The sequence below is a fragment of the Mustela nivalis genome (assembly GCF_964662115.1).
Source record: "Mustela nivalis genome assembly, chromosome: 10".
Lineage (NCBI taxonomy): Eukaryota > Metazoa > Chordata > Mammalia > Carnivora > Mustelidae > Mustela > Mustela nivalis.
The window spans coordinates 59969015-59989270 of record NC_139029.1 but is presented as its reverse complement, the minus strand read 5'-3'; the positions used below and the strand labels follow the sequence as shown (position 1 = coordinate 59989270).

The 20256-nt window shown below is 38.5% G+C and overlaps 2 protein-coding genes across 6 annotated transcripts in view; one reads left to right on the top strand and one right to left on the bottom strand.

The window, feature by feature from the left end:
• The window catches only part of TNNI3K (TNNI3 interacting kinase), a 317149-nt gene that overhangs the window by 53106 nt on the left and 243787 nt on the right, over positions 1-20256 (bottom strand). The gene's annotated exons all lie outside the window — the stretch shown is intronic.
• On the top strand, positions 4768-19969 carry LRRC53 (leucine rich repeat containing 53; the record flags this gene model as incomplete). Its single annotated transcript, XM_082686696.1, is given in 7 exon segments — positions 4768-4813; positions 5817-5930; positions 8267-9082; positions 13918-14433; positions 17168-18996; positions 19000-19401; positions 19405-19969. Coding segments are annotated over 7 exon segments (3822 nt in total). The 3' UTR covers positions 19504-19969.

The window sequence follows — 20256 nt, the reverse complement described above, 5'->3', positions numbered from 1 at the left end:
TCAGTTTCCATCAGATCACTATCTAGGCCCTACTTTCTCTCTAGATTACTCATTTTCAATTTTTTTCATTTTTTAAAAGATTTTATTTATTTATTTGAAAGAGAGAGAGACTGAGAGAGAGAGAACATGAGCAGGGGGAACAGGGAGAAGCAGGTTCCGATGTGGGGCTCAATCCCGGGACCCCGAGATCATGACTGAGTGGAAGGCAGATGCTTAACTGACTGAGCCACCCAGGTGCCTTTCTAGCTTACTTCTTCTGGAACCCTGACTCCAACAATCTTTAACCACACAAACCATCTTGCCACTTAAAAAAACCCAACTTTATATTGTGAACGTTTTAAAATATACCCTAAAGGATTAGAGAACAATTTAATAAACCTCCATGTATATATCACTCTGCCTTAAAAACCGTGTTTATGCTAATATTGTTCTATGTAGGTACATATGCCTGCATCTATCTATTTACCTACCTATCATCTAATCTATCTCCCTTATTTTTTTGTTCATCTTACCATCTTTTCTTTCTTCTTTTTGTTTCAAGTTCTTATTTAAATTCTACTTAGGTAACATATAGTGTAATGTTGGTTTCAGGAGTAGAATTTAGTGACTTATCACCCAGTGCTCATCACAAGTGTCCTCCTTAATGCCCATTATCGTTTAGCCCACCCCCCACCCACCTCCCTCCATCAACCCTCGTTTTGTCCTCTATAGTTAAGTCTTATGGTTTGCCTGTTCATCTTACTATCTCTTCACTGTCATTTACTCACCTTGTTTCCTCCCTTACTTAGCTTACATTTTATTAGCAATCATAATCACTCTCTTCCATACAGCTTCAGTTACCTTGCCTTATCATGCATTTTGTACACTACTGGAAAAAAATAAAAATTCCCAGGATGCCTGGATGGCTCAGTTGGTTAAGCAATTGCCTTCAGCTCAGGTCATGATCCCGAAGTCCGGGGATTGAGTGCCGTATCGGGCTCCGGGTGCCGGGGGGGGGGTCTGCATCTCCCTCTGATCTTCTCCCCTCTCATGCTCCCTCTCACACACACACTCTCTCTCTCTCTCTCAAATAAGTAAAATCTTTAAAAAAAAAAAAAATTCCCAATCTTGATTAAATCCATCCTGACCAGTCTTAACTTCAAAATCATGTCCCCCTAACCTGAGGTGGTCCCTCAGTACTGCGTAGAGAGCCTATTACACATTTTTGGTTCACTCACTCTCTCGCACTCCAGATACTTATTTCGGACCTTCTCATCCCTCAAACTTCTGATTCCCACTACTACACCGACCATCCACCAGTGTTTAAATCCACATAATTTGCCTCCACTCACATTTCTATGGAAATAATCATTCCTTCGTGCCTGAAACATCTTTAATTGGATTTGAGGTCACTACTTCTCACTAATTTTCTCCTCTCTCATTTGTTCCTCCTCAGTCTCCTCTATTAGTTTCACTTTTCCTTTTCATCTTTAAAATCTGTAATGTACCAGGACTCAAGCTTTCGGTTTCTTCTCATCTCTCTTTAGAGTTAATTTTTTGAGGGTTTAATTCTGTCTCATGGCTTTAAAAAACAACTCCCAAATATCTATATCTAGCCCAGTACACTCTCTTAAACTCTAAACTCACATATGCAATTTTTCATATTTATAGTCTTCCCTGTTTCAGTAAATGGCAACTCCATCCTTTCACTTATAGAGGCCAAAAAAACGAAGACTCATCTCTGACTTCTCTCTTTGTCATACTCTTGCTTTTAATCCACCAGCAAATCATATCCATTCTGTCTGCAGAAGGCACCCAGAATCTGAATGGACAGGTAATATTTATAGTGGATCAATCTTTCCCCAGACAACTGTAAGCTCCGGACAAAATGCAAAAGAGGGCTACCTAAAGGCAGTAGAGAGGGAACAAAAGCCAGTAGCTTCGGGAGGGGAGTCACTTGGAAGACAGGAAGGGCATGGAGTCAGTTTCACGTTTATTTATTTATTTATAGCAAAATTTACCCTAAGGGTAGGTCCCATCCACATCTTAGGGAACAATTAAAATTCTTATGAAAGCCTACAGGTTTGCTTAAAGAACCAGTTGACAAAATTCAGGGCAATCAGAATATATTAGCTATGGTTTTTAACAAAATATCACATATTTAATAATTTAAAGCAACACCCATTTATTATCTCACAGCTTCCGTGGGTCAGGAAGTGAGTGTAAATTAACTGGGTCCTTTGCTAAGGGTCTCACCAGACTAAAATCAAAGTGTCAGCTAGCACTGTGATTGTCCTCTGAGGCTCAAGGCCTCTTCTAAGCTCTCTGGTTTTTGGAAGAATTCATTTCCTTGTGGTTGTCTGACTCAAGTTCCTGTTTTCTTGCCAATAGTTGTTTAGAGATGACTCTCAGCTTCTGGAAAGTGCTCACAGTTTCTTGCCACATGGTTCCTATAAGTAGTTCACAACATGGCCATTTGCTTTCATCCTGGGCAGCAAGGACATGTTTCTCTTCTTCCTCTGTGACCAACTGGAGAAATATTCTCTGCTTTTAAAGAGCCCATCTGATTAGATCAGGCCTACCCACGGAAATTTTCCTTTTGCCATATGAGGTAACATAATTATAGGAGTAATCATATTTAATAATATTTGTCGGTTCTTCCCATATTCAAGGGGAGAGGATTATCCTTGGCATGTATACCAGGGGTCAGGGATGTTGGGGCCATCGTAGAATCTTGCTTACCATGCATAGGCACTGGAAAATGAGGGGAGACCCTGGAAGAATAGAGTCTAAGAAAGGGAGCCCCAGAATCTGCATACAAACTCTGTTTAAATCTTTGGCTGGTCTCTGGAGCACATATGCAGGGAATGGACTCCAAGCAGCTCAGGTAGGTTTAAAGAAGTGAATTGAGATTAGATTTTTGCCCGATGCGGGGCATTGTTCTTACTATTTTCTCAGATTAGAATTATCTAACTCTTACTCTCTACCTATAGAAATCCTCTGCCCTCAAGGCTCAATCCACAAGATACACCCTTCTTAACGTGTTCAAGTGGTTCCACAAAATAAGTTTGCAGCTCTCTTTAGATGTATTTAATTCTTCCTTAGGCTATAACTAGGCATTTACATGTTTATGCCACTATGTAGAAAATGCTTTGAGAGTAAGCAATGGTTTATTTACTTCTGTATACCTAGCATGTTCCATTGTACAGGACAGCTTGTTTGAGCTCAAATTTGTTATATTAAATTGCATCATGATAATAAAAAAGTTGTCCATAATCTACCTCTCTTTTTCATCTAAACCATCATCTTCTCCTTTTTGAATTATTATAATTGCCTTATAATTACTTTTGCCGCTTCTGTTCTTTCTCTATCAAAAGTATTCCCAACATGGTAGCCAACCTACATGCTCATTGCTTTTCCTTTAAGCTCAATGCTTTTCCTCTAAGTTCAGGAATAAGACAAGAATGCCCCCTCTTGCCACTTTTATTCAACATAGTATTAGAAACCCTAGCCAGGGTCAATTAGGCAAGAAAAAGAAATAAAACATCCGAATTAGAAAGGAAGGAGTAAAACTATTTGCAGATATTGTGATATTATATATAGGAAACCCTTTAGACTTCACCAAAAAACTGTTGAAATTAATAAATCCAGTGAAGTTATGGATACAAAACCAAATACACAAAAATCTGTTACATTTCTATATACTAATAATGACTGTCAGGAAAATAAATTAGGAAAACAATACTATTTATAATTACATCAAAAAGAATTAAATACCCAGGAATAAATCTGACTAAGGAGGCAAAAGATCTGTACACTGAAAGCCGTAAGACACTAATGAAAGAAATTGAAAAAAACAAAAACAAAAACAGGTAAATGGAAAAATTTCTATGCTCATGGATTGGAAGAGTTCGTATTATTAAAATGTCCATACTACCTAAAGCAATCTACAGATTCATGCAATCCCTACCAAAATTCTAAAGACATATTCCATAAAAATAGAACAGAGAATCCTAATATTTGTATGAAACCACAAAAGACTGAATAGCCAAAGCAGTCTTAAAAAAGGCTAAAACTCCAGTTTTATGCTCCCTGATTTCAAACTATAGTAACCAACACAGTAGCGAAGATACTCATTTTGTTTTTTTTATTTATTTAAAATATTTTATTTATTTATTTTACAGAGAGAGAGAGAGAGTGAGAGAGTGCATAAGCAGGGGGAGTGGCAGAGGAAGAGGAAGAAGCAGACCTGCTGCTGAGCAGGGAGCCTGATGATGCAGGGCTCCAAACCAGGACCTTGGGATCATGACCTGAGCCGAAGACAGATGTTGAACCGACTGAGCCACCCAGGTGCCCCTAAAATAATCATTTAAAAATGCACTACAGATTAAGTAATGCCACTCATAAAAGCCCCCTAGGAGGCTCATCTGATTTGGATACAAAGCAACACCTTTCCATTCCATCCTGTAAGGCTTGCGCATAGCCTGCCCTCCCTACTGCCTGATGCTCCCCTCCTGCCACGTCTGTGGGCAGGCTAACCGCCGCAGGCCAAGCACACCGCGCTCTCAGGGACTTTTGCATTTGCCTTTCTCTCCACCTGGACTGACCAGTGCCTTCACCTTCTCCAGATCTTTGCTTAAATGTTACTTTGTCAGAGAGGTTTTCCTTGTTCACCATGTTTTAGAACCCCCAAGCTAGTGCTGTCTGCTCCCTTTCTTACTTCATTTATTCCGTAGCACTTATTACCACATGACTTAACAGATATTTCCATATTGATTTTTGTTGCCCATGACGGCAGGGATTTATCGTTGTCACTACTCTGTCCCCAGTGCCTGTAGCAGTGTTCGGCCTACAGAAAGCATTCAGTACAGAGGGTTGAACGAATGACAGGATTCATGATTTTATGTTTTATTTACATTTTAATTAATTCTCAAACTATGCTATTATATAGGTAGAGCATTTTTATTACAATGTGCTTCAGGTTTTCTTTCCCCCCTAGATCAATCATGTAATACATTATAAATACATAGCCTTTTTGGAATATTATATCCAAATGATGTTAACATTTCATTGGAGGGCTGAAAAAGCATAAAAATCATGGTAAAATCTAACATTTCTTAAACAGAGCATTCCATTGAATTTTTACAACATACTCTATAATATAGGCATCTGTTATTTCCATTTTAAAAACGAAAAGGCAAAAAATAAGAAAAAATGAATAATTTACCTAAGATACCTTAGTCAGTAAATAGCAGAGCTGAATTCAAAGCGAGGTAGGGCTTATGATCTTGGTGCTCCTCCAGACTCCCTCTCTAAGTATGGCATCTAAATCTGTAAAGAATACTTTGCTGGTGTTTATGTAAGATGCAGTGCCTGAGATTAACTTCTGCAAACTAGAAAGAACGCTGAAGAGAGAGTCAAAAGATGTGAGGTCAAATACCAAATAGCTATGTGACTTTAGGTGGTTTATGAGCCATTCTGAACTTCAGCCTTTCAGCCTCCAGTTGCATTGCAGAATTAAAAGAACTAAATAAGATCATGTATGTGCAAAAGCTCAATAAGCTGTACAGTATTTTGCAGAGTAATTTAGTTTTTAAATAAACTATTCTAAGGGGTGTGCCCTGCATATGAGCTCTCTAAATTTATGGTCAAATGCTTTAGAAGTTTGGTTTAAATTATATATGAATTAAGAATTCTAGCTATTCACCTGGCATCTTGTGAGAACCCAAGGTGGCTCATTACATAGAAGAAATCACCCAAATGCCTCATGAGCTGAACATACTGAAATCATGGTAATAAATGCCAATGTCACAATGTGCCTTGTTCTCTCCTTTCAGGTGGATGGCTCATGCTCTTTGCCATCGTACTGAGGCTGGTGGCAGCTTGTCCTGCGTCATGCGTGGTTTGCACCAGAGATGTAACCCTCTGTCAACAGCTAAACTATATAGTAGGTAATAAAACCAATAGCTCTAAAAAGCAGTGTTAAGTGTATCTGGCGAATTTGCTGCCGAGGCTTGCATTGTGCTGAGTGCTCTCTCGGCTCAGCCTGATAGAGGTAAACTTTCAAAGGGCAAGCCTTTCTCAGTGAGGAGAGACTGGTCACATTATCTTCCTGTTTCTGGTGGTCTCAACCAAAACTATGGCAAGACCTTAAGTTACCTTCAGAGGTAGCTGCGATATTTTGCTATTACAGAAGAATACTACCATTTCATGCGGCCACACACATTTTTTAATAATAGAAAAAAATAAATCACTTTAATTATATTTTTGTCCATCCTTCGTGCAGTTTGGAGCCCTATCATTTGCTGGGAAAAATATCAATGAATCAGAAACCTGAACTGCAATTGTTCAGCATTAGTAAGATTAAGTGATGTACTAGCAAAACAGATTATTATCAAAGTGCATCTAATTTTGAAAGTCTAGTCTTTTTTTATTGGTGGTAAATGAGCTGTAGAAATGCTAACAAGATACACTGCCTGTATTCATTACATATTGCTTGCTTAAGTCAACAATTTAATAAGACACCTTATTAACAAATTTGAGGAGAATGTGATTTACATCCTGATATCCAAGAGAAGATAAACAAGTTATAAGCTCTGCCAATGGAAAATTTTCAGAAACAAGTCTGAGTTAAGATGGAGTGAAAGAAGACAATTTCATTTCTAAAATCCTATGACTCAATGAAAATTAAGAGAGAGAAGTTATCGTCATCCCTGACAGGAGAGAGACTGTTTCAAGGGTAGTTGGTTGTACACTGTTTCCAATTAGTATTGAAAACACTTAAACACTAAACTCCTATCCTCTCAAATAGATTTCCTGACTTCACTACATTTTTTTTTTTTTCCCTGATCAGAGATAGCTGAAGTCTGTAAGAAACATTGCAGCACCTCTATATCTTCCTTCTCATTTACGGAATGCCACATTCACGAAGTTAAATTTCATAAACACAGAGTAGTAAATGGATGACTTGTGAGTGGAGCTCGGGTTTATTCCTAGACAAGAAGTAATTGACAGAATCAATAGCCTCTTCCCTCAGAGTCGACAAATCCCTAGAGAACTGGGGATCCATAAAAATAAAACTCCCTTAACCCATATCAAAAACAATACGGAGAGAAACAAAATGCTAAACTGGCCAGAATTAATAGAGTTCAAATAATCAGCAATAAATACTATACAGAAAAAGACCACAGTTTGAGCTTGTTTGTGCTATAGAGATGGGAGCAATTCTTCCAAAAGAAGACACCATGAAAATCCCTTTTTCACATTTTTGAAATCTCTTTGTTTCAGCAGTACAGTCTGAATTTCATAAGGGAATTGTGATTTGCTTCCCCCCTGGTTGATTGTTCTAATATCACCTGTAGACCTCCCAGGGACAATGGACTCTTCCATCTTTATGGCACTGTCATTTGCAGTCAAAACAATTTTAGCATGATAAAGATGTGTTACAATAACTCCTGATTATAATACATCTTTATTGAGTTAAAACGCTTTGATTTCTAATGACAGAGCAGTGATAGCTCTGAGGTGATTATGGTGAAGGGATTTAACAGTTGGAAGCCCTGAGTACCACCTGTCATCACATGATGTACTTCATTGGAGGGAACAGATATTAGAGTGGAGGCCAAGATGGCCCAGACTATAATGAGAACCCCACTGACAGATCCTCAGGTCGTCTGGAGAGAATAGAGATCCTCACTGAGTTGCCAACTTTTAGCCTGGAGCTAAAAAGCAGAAACCAACACTCCTTCTCACTCCTCCCACCCAACTTCTACCTTTAGGTTTGAGAGAAAAGATGACTGAGTTCACAGCATAAATATACACTGCTCGTGGAAAACTGGCCATGAAACTTAGACACATGCGTGGCTCATGGATAAATCTGTCTTGGGCTGGCAGGCCTGGAGTGGGTCAGTACACAGCCTCACAGAGAGGAAGCCTAAAATGCCACTTTCAAAAACAAAACCAAAAATAAAACCAAAACCAAAACCAAAAACAAAAATTGATGGTGATAATTCCAGACAGTGAATTAACTTTGACATCGAAAGGAACAGATGGGTTTATGTTTCTCAAATAAACATGTCATAGAAACAAAGAACATAAAAATCCATCATTCTGATAAAGAGCCAGCTTCCCCTTAAACCGAGAAATCAGGGAATTTTTTTCATTTTGTTTGTTTTTCTTACCCAGGTGGTAAGATTGTTCAGAGGGCACTGAGTAACTTTGCTCTCCACTGCACTCCCCTCCCGCTTGTGTGTATCTTGCTGCTAGTTTGTGCTTTTCTTCCCCACAGCAGCCCCGGCGACCACGAAGGTTTTAATCATCACTGATGGATACCTCTCCGCCATAGAGAGCACAAATCTCTCCCTCTTGTTTAATCTTGCCTTGCTCTCCTTGAGCAGAAATGGCATCGCGGACGTTCGGGAAGATGCCTTGCATGGCCTCTCAGAGTTGCGGACACTGTTGCTGGAGCACAACCAAATATCCAGCTCTTCGCTTACTGATCTCACCTTCCGCGAGCTTCACGGTCTGCAGGTGCTCGTGCTTAGCAATAATGCTCTGCATACCCTGCGGGGGTCCTGGTTCCGGAACACCAAGGGCCTGACCCGGCTCCACCTGGATGGGAATCAGATCACTAACCTGACAGGCACTTCCTTCGGAGGCGTGAAGCTGCACCGTCTTAGGCATCTGGATTTATCTAACAATTTTATTTCCTACATTGGGAAAGATGCTTTCCAGCCCTTTCCTCAACTACAGGAAGTGGACCTTTCTCGAAATAGGTTGGCCCACATGCCAGATGTTTTCACACCACTGAAGCAGCTAATCCTTCTGAGTTTAGATAAGAACCAGTGGAGCTGCTCTTGTGATCTCTACCCCCTTGCCCGGTTTTTAAGAAACTATGTTAAGTCTTCGGCTCGCATGCTCCGGAATGCCCAGGACCTAAGTTGTCAGCCATCTGCCGCGGCTGTGGCCACCGCAAAGAGTGTGCTAAAGCTGTCTGAGACCAACTGTGACTCCAAGGTCTCCAACTTCACTCTGGTTTTAAAGAACAGAAGTTCCCTCCTCCCGGGGCAGGATGTGGCTCTGCTGACTGTCCTTGGCTTTGCAGGTATGCCGGGGAGAAGTGTGCCCAGCTCATTTCCATGCTCTTAAAATACACTAAATGATGCCTTTCCCAGGCGATTTGGGGAAATTTTCCAGGGCTTGTGGAAGGGAGAGGTTGTCAGTAGATGTGGGAGGATGTTGATTGACCTGGAACAGGTTGTAAGAATTTCCTGTTGCAGAGAAGCTGTGTAACAGAGGAAAGGGTCTTGGACCAGAATTCAAGAACTCTAGTCTTAGTATAATAACCACTGTAATTCCGAGTCAGTCACCTTACCATTCAGATTCAGTTTTCTTGTCTGTAATGCAGGAATAGTATCTACATTTTATCAATCTTCCATTTGCCACGAAACACTGGGACATTCATTAAAACACTAGAAATAGGGATTAAAAAGTGATGAGACATTGTCTCTTTCTTCAAGGTGCTCTTGTCCGTGTGCCCCTCTGTGGTATAGTAAGAATCAGTGGGCTTAACCAGGTGCACGAGGAGTTGGTAGTATGGAAATCACATGCATCCTGCTCTAGAGTGCTTGTACAGCACAAACATTTAGTGTATGAGCTCTGCAGTTAGATCACCCAGGTTTGAATCCTGACTGCCCTCTTACTTGCTCTGTGACCTTGGGGAAGTTATTTAACCTCTCTGTGCCTTGCTTTCCGCCTATTTGGGGGTTTTGAATTCTTGTGAGATTTCTGTTTATCAACTCATTCATAAACTTGGCCCATACCTCCCCGGACTGACTAAAGAGAAGATAATTTTCAACTCTTTAATTTTTCTAAGGTAGTTTAAACATCTCTTAACTATACATCAACTATTGTTACCTCTCACTGGGTGAATGATATAAAGTGATACTTAATATCATTAGTCAAAGACCAAATATACATGAGATTTCTTGAGTTATCTACCTGGATGTGTGTTTCCCCCCTATGCTTGCAGTGTGTGGTGAAATCCTTTGCACTTGTGGGTAACCATGGTGATGAGGTGTGTGTGGGGGGTGGGGGGAGTGCCCCAAAGCGAGAGCACCAGAGGTTTGCAAATGACATCCAGGACTGAACTGATGTATTTTGAATATGTGCTATAAATAATTGTTCCATAGCAGGTTTCCAGCGAAACTTGAACATCAGATTTTTAACTCCTGACAGTTACACTTTTAATCAGAATAGATGGGCACCAGTGTCTGGTCTAAACAATGGAACTACCATCAGCGGTAATCTGATTCACTTGGAAGTGAATTTAAATCCTCCCAGAAAGATAAATTATTTCAAAAACTATGTAACCATGTCAGTAATTATGTGTGTTAAGAAATAATTTACCATAAAAGACAAAAGCAACAGGGCAGGGAATTTTACTTTAAATGTACCAGAATAGTAGAACTCAAGTGCTAGTTCTACAGAATAATTAATAGATATTCCAATAAAAACATACACAGATGCACATGTAAACAACATGTTGTGAGGTTCAAAGAGATTTGGGTAATGATGGATTCAACAAAGTGATGTAGGTTTCTTTACTGCAGCATTTTTCTAATTTCTAATGAGCATTATGATCATTAAGAGGAAGATACAATGTGGAATGTTTCTTAAATTTACTTAATCATTAACTCTTTTTTCACAGAGGATTTCATTAAATTCGTGTTTTGTAGGGCATCATTTTGGAAATATTACAATAGACTAATTTTCAATATCTTCTAGGTATTTTCTGTATCTATTTTCAGAAAAAATTTACTACCAAATTACATTACTATAGAAATGGATATAAATTCTGGAAGATTCAAAGGTTTTGTCAAAATAATAGGAAGCTTATTATGCATGGACAAATTCTGATGAGTTATAAGTATGATTATACACAAGTTATAATGTGTGAAATTATCATTAGGTATCTCTCTGAGTGATTGTTAAAAATATTTTTAGGAAATATTTGTCTTAAAAAAATTCCTACTATACAATTTATTCTATTAAGATTCTAGTTCCTCTGAAGTAAAAATGTAATTAATAACCTATAACTGTTGATTGTGGGGAAAAGACTTAGAACTATAATTTGACCCTTGAATCCCTTTCTTTCTTAGGCTGTAGAAAAATCATCAAAATTCCAGAGAATATAAAAAATCAAATTCAGTGAATTTAAAACTAATAAGTGGTTGTTTGGCATCATACTCTAATATCTTAAAACCTCCCATTCTGTGAATTGGTTGATGAAAGGAGAAAGATTTCATGAAGCTGTAACATTTCCAGCAAGGACTTATCATTAAATTTTGCTTTTTGTTGTTGTTGTTTTTCCAACTCAGAAAGATTGTTAGAACACTTTTTAAAAATAGCAACAATGCCCATGGCAATGAAAATTCAACTATCTTCTTAATAGCATGTTCAGCCTGCCTACAAGCTTCATTTGCTGCTTTTTGCTCTCTGCACTGATAGAAAGTGACCATACCTGAGCAATGCGATGCACACACCCTTCTAGCATCAACAGCAGGGGAGTGAGTAGATCCTTGCCATTTAGATGCAATTAGAGGGAAAACTTCACCCTATAATCAGATTATGCCTACTCTCATTTCAATGGCTGATGCATGTGTTTAAAAAAATTTAGATCTTTCTTTTCTTTATTATTTGGCTTAGTAACTGCATCAGCCATATCAAGTGATAGTATGGACTTTCTCTCCTCCCACACCCAACAGCTGAGTCTTCTAGGACCTAATAGGGAATATCAAAATGAAACAACAGCAGTAGGAATCATAACCATAAACCACAATGATGATTCACTGAACCTATGATCAAAGTTTACTATGTGTTACATGTCACATATATTATCTCATTTAATTACTGAGTGGTATTAATCATTCTCATTTGATAGGGGAGAAAAAATAAGGCTCAGAGAGGTTAGAAAACTTGCTCAAGGAAGGTGTCAGAACAAAGCTTTGAATCCTGAGTTTTCTTACTCCCTGTAAGACATATGGAGTGTTTCTAAAATTTTATTATTTTCGTATGTTTTTAATATTTTAAAGCCAAAAGTCTTTTTTGGAATTACCCTAGCTCTAGGCAATAAAGTGTCTGATCTAAGTTTTGCTATTGCTTTTAAAAAAACTGTTGTGTCTTTAATAGAGATTAAGTTATGTCAAAATGTGATAGTACTAAGAATATATTATCACAAAAAAATTAAAGTGGGGCTTATAAGACCTCAAGATCTGGTAAACTACCTAAAGCTTGGTGGTTTTTACCAGAGGCTGCTATTCACTTTGGTTAATCTTCGTCTTTAACAGAAAAATGAAGAAATCATGGCCTGATACTTTCTCTTTTCTTTCAAGTTCAAAAAATATCATGTTTTCATTAAATTGTCTGCAGTAGAGGGAACCAGGCATGGTGCAATCAATCAAAAAGTCTAAAATGTTGACCTCATCTCTTTCACTGTCCTCATTTCCAGAGTCAGGACACTGAGTTCTCCAGGGGAACTGACTTGCCTAAGGTCACACAGCAATTTGTGGTCAGGGCTGGACTTAGAAAACAGAGCTCCTAACTTAGTTGATACTGACACCATGTCTACCCCATCACCATTTTGGAGATTTGTAAAGTTAGACCACTCAGTGCATTTCATTAAGAAAACTCATAAACAGAATCCCTTCTGTTTACTTAAGAATATTCAATAAACATTCCGGTAAGCCTGTGTGAGAATTGAGGGTACTGGAGATAAGATGTCGAACAAGACTGTAAAGGTCCATTTTCTCTCAGCACTTAATTCTAGCAGGGGAAGACAGACAGTGAACGAGCAAGCAAGTAAGCAAATACAGTAATTTTATACTGTTATAAGGGCTAAGAAAAAAGGAAATGACTAGGACAGAGAGGGAAGTGGGGTATAACTCTAGAGACTTTGGTTTGAACATCTAGGCAGTTGAGCATGCCTTTTGTCAAGATGGGAAACGGTGAAGTAGAAACAGGTGAGACTCTGTGTGTGTTTGAGAAACACTACCCTTTGCAGGTTTATTCAGAGGATAAGTTATACATACGTAGAACATGAATGGACAGTTCCAGACAGTCTGAGATTAGATGTCAGTCATGATTTTGTGGGAGTTCATAGAAGGGAGTGATCTTTGCAAGATGGAAAAAACAGCAAAGGTATCGAGAAATTCAGAGGTACAGATTTAGTTTTTAAAGGATAAATAAATTTAGAAAAAAATTCAAATAAACAGAGCTAAGGGAACAAACTGCAAGAGTCACAAAACCTTGTGTATGCCCCTCACCTTAAGACTAGTGAACTGAAGAGTTTGAAACACAGTGTTTAAATAATGAAAAATGAAAAATTAGGCAAAGGAGGGAGGTTACAGCCAGATTGCACTGAGACTTGGATGCCCAGGGATTTGGCCTTTATGCTAATCAGAAGTCAATGACTTTTTCTGAGGTAGGGGGTGAATCTTAGGGATGAAAAAAATACAACAACAGGAGGGGGTTATGATATATGGGAATTTCAGGGTATGTACTAAATGTAGTCTACTATTTCCTAATAAGAAATAGGAAATTTGGTTTCCTACAGGCAGAAGATTTTAATGCAAGAATGATTTTATCTTGAATGAATCTCAGTCCATGAAAAAAAACTCCTTTTTTCCACCAAAGGCATTCCAGATGGTATTTTTCTTATAATTTTTAATAGGCTACAAAGAGAGCTCCAAATTAACAGACAGGACAATGTTGATTAAACAGCCTCTGTCTGCATTGGTATTTTTCTTCATGGTAATAGACTTCCCACCCATTCTGATGCCCTTTAAACCATTAACCTTGATATTTACGGATTTCACATTTGGTGATTTATATGTTTCTTCCTTTGATGTTATCTTTTAATGGTCTCTCTATTTGTCACAGGAGCTGTTGGTCTCACTTGCCTAGGTTTAGTTGTATTTAACTGGAAACTCCAACAAGGCAGAGCAAATGAACACACATCAGAAAACCTTTGTTGCAGAACCTTCGATGAATCCCTGTGTGCTCATGAGGCAAGAAATTACCACGCTAAGGGATACTGTAACTGCCACTTAACTCAGGAAAACGAGATAAAGGTCATGTCCATTGTGGGGTCCAGAAAGGAAATGCCACTTTTACAGGAAAACAGCCATGAAGCAGCACTGGCCTCTGAGTCCACAGCCCCTGACGGATCATTTAGAAAGCTGAAAGGTAAAGACCATGGGGCAGACAGCACTTTCTTCTGCTTTGGTGGCAGATTGCTGCAGTCAGGATGTTCAGAGCCTCCTGGGAATATGGCAGCTTTTAATGAAGCAGGCTTACTTACAAGACATTGTCCAAAGAGAGTTAAAGAGCTAAGGAATCATGAGCCTGGGGAAGTCCAACCTCCAACTTTGCCACAGCATGTAACAAGAACAATAGGTGAGTTGCCTTGTTTCAGAGGATCCCACTGTTTAAATTCCTCCAAAAGACATAATTTCCTTTAATTTTCTTAAAAGTAGAATGCTATAAAAATCATTGTTTCATACCAGTCTGTCCTTCTTCTAAAGATACTAGATCTGTGTGTGTGTGTGTGTGCGCACGCGCGCACGCGCGTGTGTGTTTGGGGTAAGGTGTAGATGAGGACTCCTCCACCCTCAGGAGCTGAGAGTAAGTATATCTTATGCCTGTTGGAAAGTGAGTTTGTGACCCAACATCTAACAAGTTTCTTTTTCTTCTCCTCCTCCTCCTCCTCTTCTTCTTCTTCTTTTTTTTTTTTTTTTTTTTTTTTTTTTTTTTTTTTTTTAAAGAAAAGCAGGCTTTTAAATAGCAATATGCTGTTAAGATTTATGGGAGGCTGAGTATCGGCTTCTATTCCGACATCCTTCGAGCTCTAATGCCAATTCTGCAGTAAGCAACCTTCTCAGAGCATGACATGTTAGAAGAATGGGCCTTCTAATGCTAGTGATTCATTTCAGGAATGATGTCAAGACACACACTTTGCTTGCTGAGCTGTCAAGGATGATAACTTTCCAGTCCAGGGAAAGTCAGGACTTAATTCATCGTCCCATGTTGGGAGCCAAGTGAATCTGGCCATGACATCTACCCACTGTACATGGGCAATGTCAATATTTAGGTGGAGGCAATGAATTAAATGTCTTCCTTTTCCTTCCTGAATAGTAAGGTGATGCTTTCAGGTTCAGCAGTGAAAACTTTGACAGCTTTTCTGTAAAGAGGTTCCTGTCATTTATTTGAATTGGTTTACAATGAGCAGAGCTTTCTCTCAGAATATGAATGGTGGAGGTACAGCACCAAGAAATTCTCACTGTCAGGATCTGGCCCTTAAGATGGATTTGGGGACAATTGGAAAAGAATGAAACTGTATGTTATTTCATGTGTGGCATAAGGCAGGCCATTGCATTCCCCCGACTCCAGTTCTTACTAGTTTCTAGGGTCTGATGATTTGACTCAAGAGAGGAGTAGCCAAAGTTTAAAAAAAAAAAAAAAGTTTGTCATAGAAACCAGATCAGACTGGCTTTATTTTAGAAAGAAAGAAACACTTACCCTTTCAATAGAGCCACACTTCAGGCAGTTGTTTAGCTTTGTCCAATGCCTTAACTTTTCTGTGGGAAACCCTTTTACTGAAGGGAATGTTGTCTCTTAACCATTTAAAACCCAGTCCCTTGTTTCACACAGAGAACACAGTTGTTTGTCAAATCAATACATTTACTTTTGAGAAAAACTTGAAATTCTGCTACATGTCAGGCATTGTACTGGAGATGGAATGAATAGGTATTGGAGGAGAAAACAACCAAGGCCACGTTTGCTTTTGAAGAGAAGTCAGTAAGAGTCAATGTCACTCTTATTATGTCTCCAAACTTGGAAACACAGAATCACAGTATTTCAGGAGTAGGGAAGATTTAGAGATGATCTAGTCTGATAGTTCTGAATATTTATCTTTGAGTCATAGAACTCTCTTGGAATCTGATAAAAGCTAAAATTCTTTCCCCAGAATAATTTTATATCCACATAAAATTCCCATCTAAGTCTTATCTCTTGATACCCATTGAGTAAGTAGCTTCCCCAAGGTCCCCCAGAAAATTGAAGGCAAATCTTAAGAGTCAGATGCTAGTGTGAAGACTAGCTCACGTCTTCCTTTCGATCTCTGAACAGTAATACTCCTTTCTTCCTTTGGATAAAACAAACAACTTCAGAAGACAAGAGAAAGTATACTGAAAAGATGTTATTTTAAACCTAACATGCATTGTACTTAAGAGGATAGGGTTTAGTGTCAGACAGACCTGTGTCAAGTTCTGCCGATATGGACATGTGGAAATGTGATGGGTAGAAGCATTTCACCTCTCTAAGCATCTTTCTTCATCTATGAAAGTGATAGGACAACAGGACTTATCCAGTGGATCAGATCTCTTGAGAATATTAAATGAGATAATGAAGGTACTGTATTTAGCACAGTGCCTGGCTCTTAGTAGATGCTTAATTAATGGTAAATATTACTATTATTTTTGTCATTATTATTATTTAACAGGTATCATTAATATCATATTAACATGTATCATTTAAAATTCACAGAGATTCCTGCAATACAGACCAGACCATATTCCAGAATACTCATTCATTTAAAAAAATATTTAATTAATCCTATATTAAGTGATGGGAAATTAAACAGGTATGGCCTCTGCTTTGATGAAGCCAGTAGTAGTATCACAGGTATTTCTTTTTTGTGGTTGAAGGTATCTTGTGTTTGAAACCTAAACACTACTCAATACAGTATCATGTTCTTCCTAATATTTAGTTCTAACTGGGAAATTAATGCAGAAAACTATTGTGATGGCCATTTGAAAAGAGCTTAGATATTATTCATATTTAAAGCTAACCTAACCAACAACCAATGTAAAGATTTACAACTATGAATGTTTTTATTTCTAATTCTGAACTTTTAATTCAGCATTGCAACTATTAAAATGGGGCCGTAAAGGGTAGCTTTGTAAACTCCCCAAAGTCTTTTGTGGGTTTGGTTAAAAATTAGGAAGTATCCAAGAATTGCCATCATCAGAGGAATCATTTTTTGCACCTTTCATAAGGTTTCTAAGCATCTGTTCGGTTGGGGTAATAAAACTCTGCTCAGTGCTAAATTTCTGCATTTATTGTTCAGCAGATATCAACAATGACACATTCAGGAGGAGATATGCAACATCCGCTTCAGTGTTGGCAAGAGAAAGTCTTGAAAAGCATTTAACAAATGAATCATGGCAGCCTCCAGTAGAAAAAAAAGACAGTGGCTTACAACCTCACAGGCAGAGACATTTTATTACAGGTTCATCATCCCAGCCTTGTGAGCCCGAGGAACACTGTGTACAACAGATCTTACAAAAACATAGATCAAAATATGATGATCCTTGTGGACCGTTAAAATGGAGCAGGCCTAGCTATTTTCAGCCAAACAGTTCTCTTATCTGTAAGTATGTGCCCTGTGATCAATTTCAAGATTACGTGAAAGAAAAGCAGCCAAATCGTCAAGAACATTCAAAGGCCAAGAAAGAGCAGATCCAAATTAACAGCGCAATAGAAAAATTCCTTATGAGGGAGGACAGCACAGAGTTATCAAGGTTATCAACAAAAATCAAGAAAACATATTCCCCTAAGAGGGTTAGCTTCTGTGATCCTGATTTAGTAGAAAAAAATCATCTGGTGATGTCGTCTAAAACATCAACCCACTGGAAACAGCAGAAAACTCAAAGTAGCCCCCTGACCAAGTTGGATCTCAAAACATGTGGCAATCCTCAGGAGGGAAACAAAGGAGGAAAACGGTCTGCTGATCCACAGATTCCGAAAAAGAAGAGAACCAGTCAATCTGACCTCAAAGGGAAAATTAAAAAACAAAATTCAAGGATAAAATTAAACTCACACCCATTCAGAAAAGTCAAAGTCCATCCAGAAAAATCATTGTCAGAACTCCCAAAGAAATGCAAACAGGTATTGTTACTGCCGCATAAATTACCTAAAGCTTCTCAGAAAGAAGCTGATATAAACCTTGTGTCCTCTGCAGATTTTCCCCAACAGCCAGTGAGTAACAACAACTGTGATAAACTCACTTCAAAGAGCATTCCTCTCAAACATGCTCCAAAGCAGACCCCGTATTACCAGCAAGACACTAAAAAGACTCCTCCGCTCAGTGCTAATGACTTACCTGTAGTCACCCAGAGGTCCAGGGAAGGCAACTGTCACCCTAATGGCCTCATTCCTGATAGCAATGCATCAGCACTGCCTCTACCCACACCCATCATAGCTGAACACAGGCAGGCAAGCTCTCAATTTTCAAATGAGCAAGTGGAAGGTGCAACTCCCCTTGCATTGGAAGTACCCGAGTATTTACCAGCTACTTGGGAAAATACAGAAAGTGATGTTTTACCCCCCAGCATTTCCAGGGGGTCTACTGACCAAGGGGCAACAGAGCCCACTGAGCACAGGGAGCAGGACAAATCCAAGATCATTGGGCCAAATCAGTTTTCTTTGTCCCTGGGGAATCAAACACAGTTTGTAGATGGCCACAAAGTGGACACCAATAAAGAACATACCTTAAATCAAAATGAAACCTTGAAACATGTAGAGCAACACTCAAGTCACACACAACTTGGAAATGAGGAAAAAATGTTGATGCCCAAATGGAATATATCACATCAAATTGTGGAACGTTGTATCATGGATGAGGGAAATGATGTAGGAATAAAACCTCCCCAAAGAGAAACTGATGATTCCGCTCTCATTTCCTCTGAGACACAAGCCACAGGCGACCTAACTTCGATGAAGAAAAATTCTATTCCATACCAAAATAGAACAGAGATTCCCAAAGATATCAGTACTTCTCTTAGTACTCAAGCCATTTGGAATCCAACCAACAGTGACAAAAAAGAAACTGATAGCACAAAGGCATTGCCCAGAGATGATGGCACTGAAATACTAGGGATAAAAATATTAGGGAAAGAATAGAATAAAATGTTGGATGGAAACAAGGCAGATTCTAGTACATTAATTAGGACTGCACAGTTGACCTTAAAAGGTAGTAGAAAAGAAATGCAGCAAACTTGGGAAAATGGAAAAAGTGAAAAACATATGTTGTATGATTCAAGCTCTGCTGAGGCTACTATTACAGCTAAGGATTTGAGTATCACATGTTCCCCGGAAGCTGAAAATAGTCCTCGTAGTGAAATAGATCTCAGAATTAACTGTAATTTGCAAGATTTCGGAGAAGTTCAAAATATTCAACCAGATAAAGATGACAGAGCTCATAAAGGAGGTGCAGTGGCAGTGCAGACACATCTAGTGCTTTCCTCTTCACCAGAGTTAAAAGACATGAGTTTTGAGACGAGAAATAAGGTGCCTCTAATTCCTTGAAGAATAAATGAGACTGGAAGCTCTGCTCCAAAACCTACACTGTATCCGCCATCTGCTGATTGTGCTAATCCCTCACCTTTAGAGGCAGAACTTAACTAATCATCATTTTCTATTTTAGCTTTCTTCAAAAGGACACACAAACACCCCCTAGTCTTTGCAGGCATTCCAAATGCATTCTTTTGGAGGAAAAGTCCTCAGGAACTCTTGGTTGTCAATGAAGTAAAAGTACATGACTGCATAGAATGCAAAAATCAAAGATGGAGCCACAAGATAGGTTTGACACATTTAACTGAATTTGCTTCTCTGAGAAATAGAAAAATGGGAAAGAAAAGTTTTGCCTAGTTCTGAGAAAGAAAGCAAACATCAAAAAAAAAAAAAAAAAGCCTTAAGCAAATGAAAGATTAAAGAAGAAAAAAGTACTTGAACAGATTTACACTTGATGTTTATTTTATGGAAATTACTATACACATCTCAATTAGTGGTATTACAATATTGCTTTCTACATAGATGATTATATATTCATATTTGTGCCTGATCTGTTTTCCTAATTATGGTATGAAAATAAAAATTGAGCTTTGTTTGTTAACTGTAGTCTAGCTGATATGCATATTCCTATATTTCAACCATTTGCAACTGTTATGTTGACAATTATCCTAGATCTTAAGTAGAGTTTTTCAAACCTATTATTTCTCTAAGAGAAAAAAAAAAAAATTAAGGATTTCCAGGGGATGTAAGCTAGTTCTGTAAAACCTGTAAAATCCTCTAAATCCACTAGGTGGCGATCTCAGCTTCAATCATTTTAGAAGAACAAATGGAGCTTCAAGATCAACACAATGGATCCTGAACAAAGGG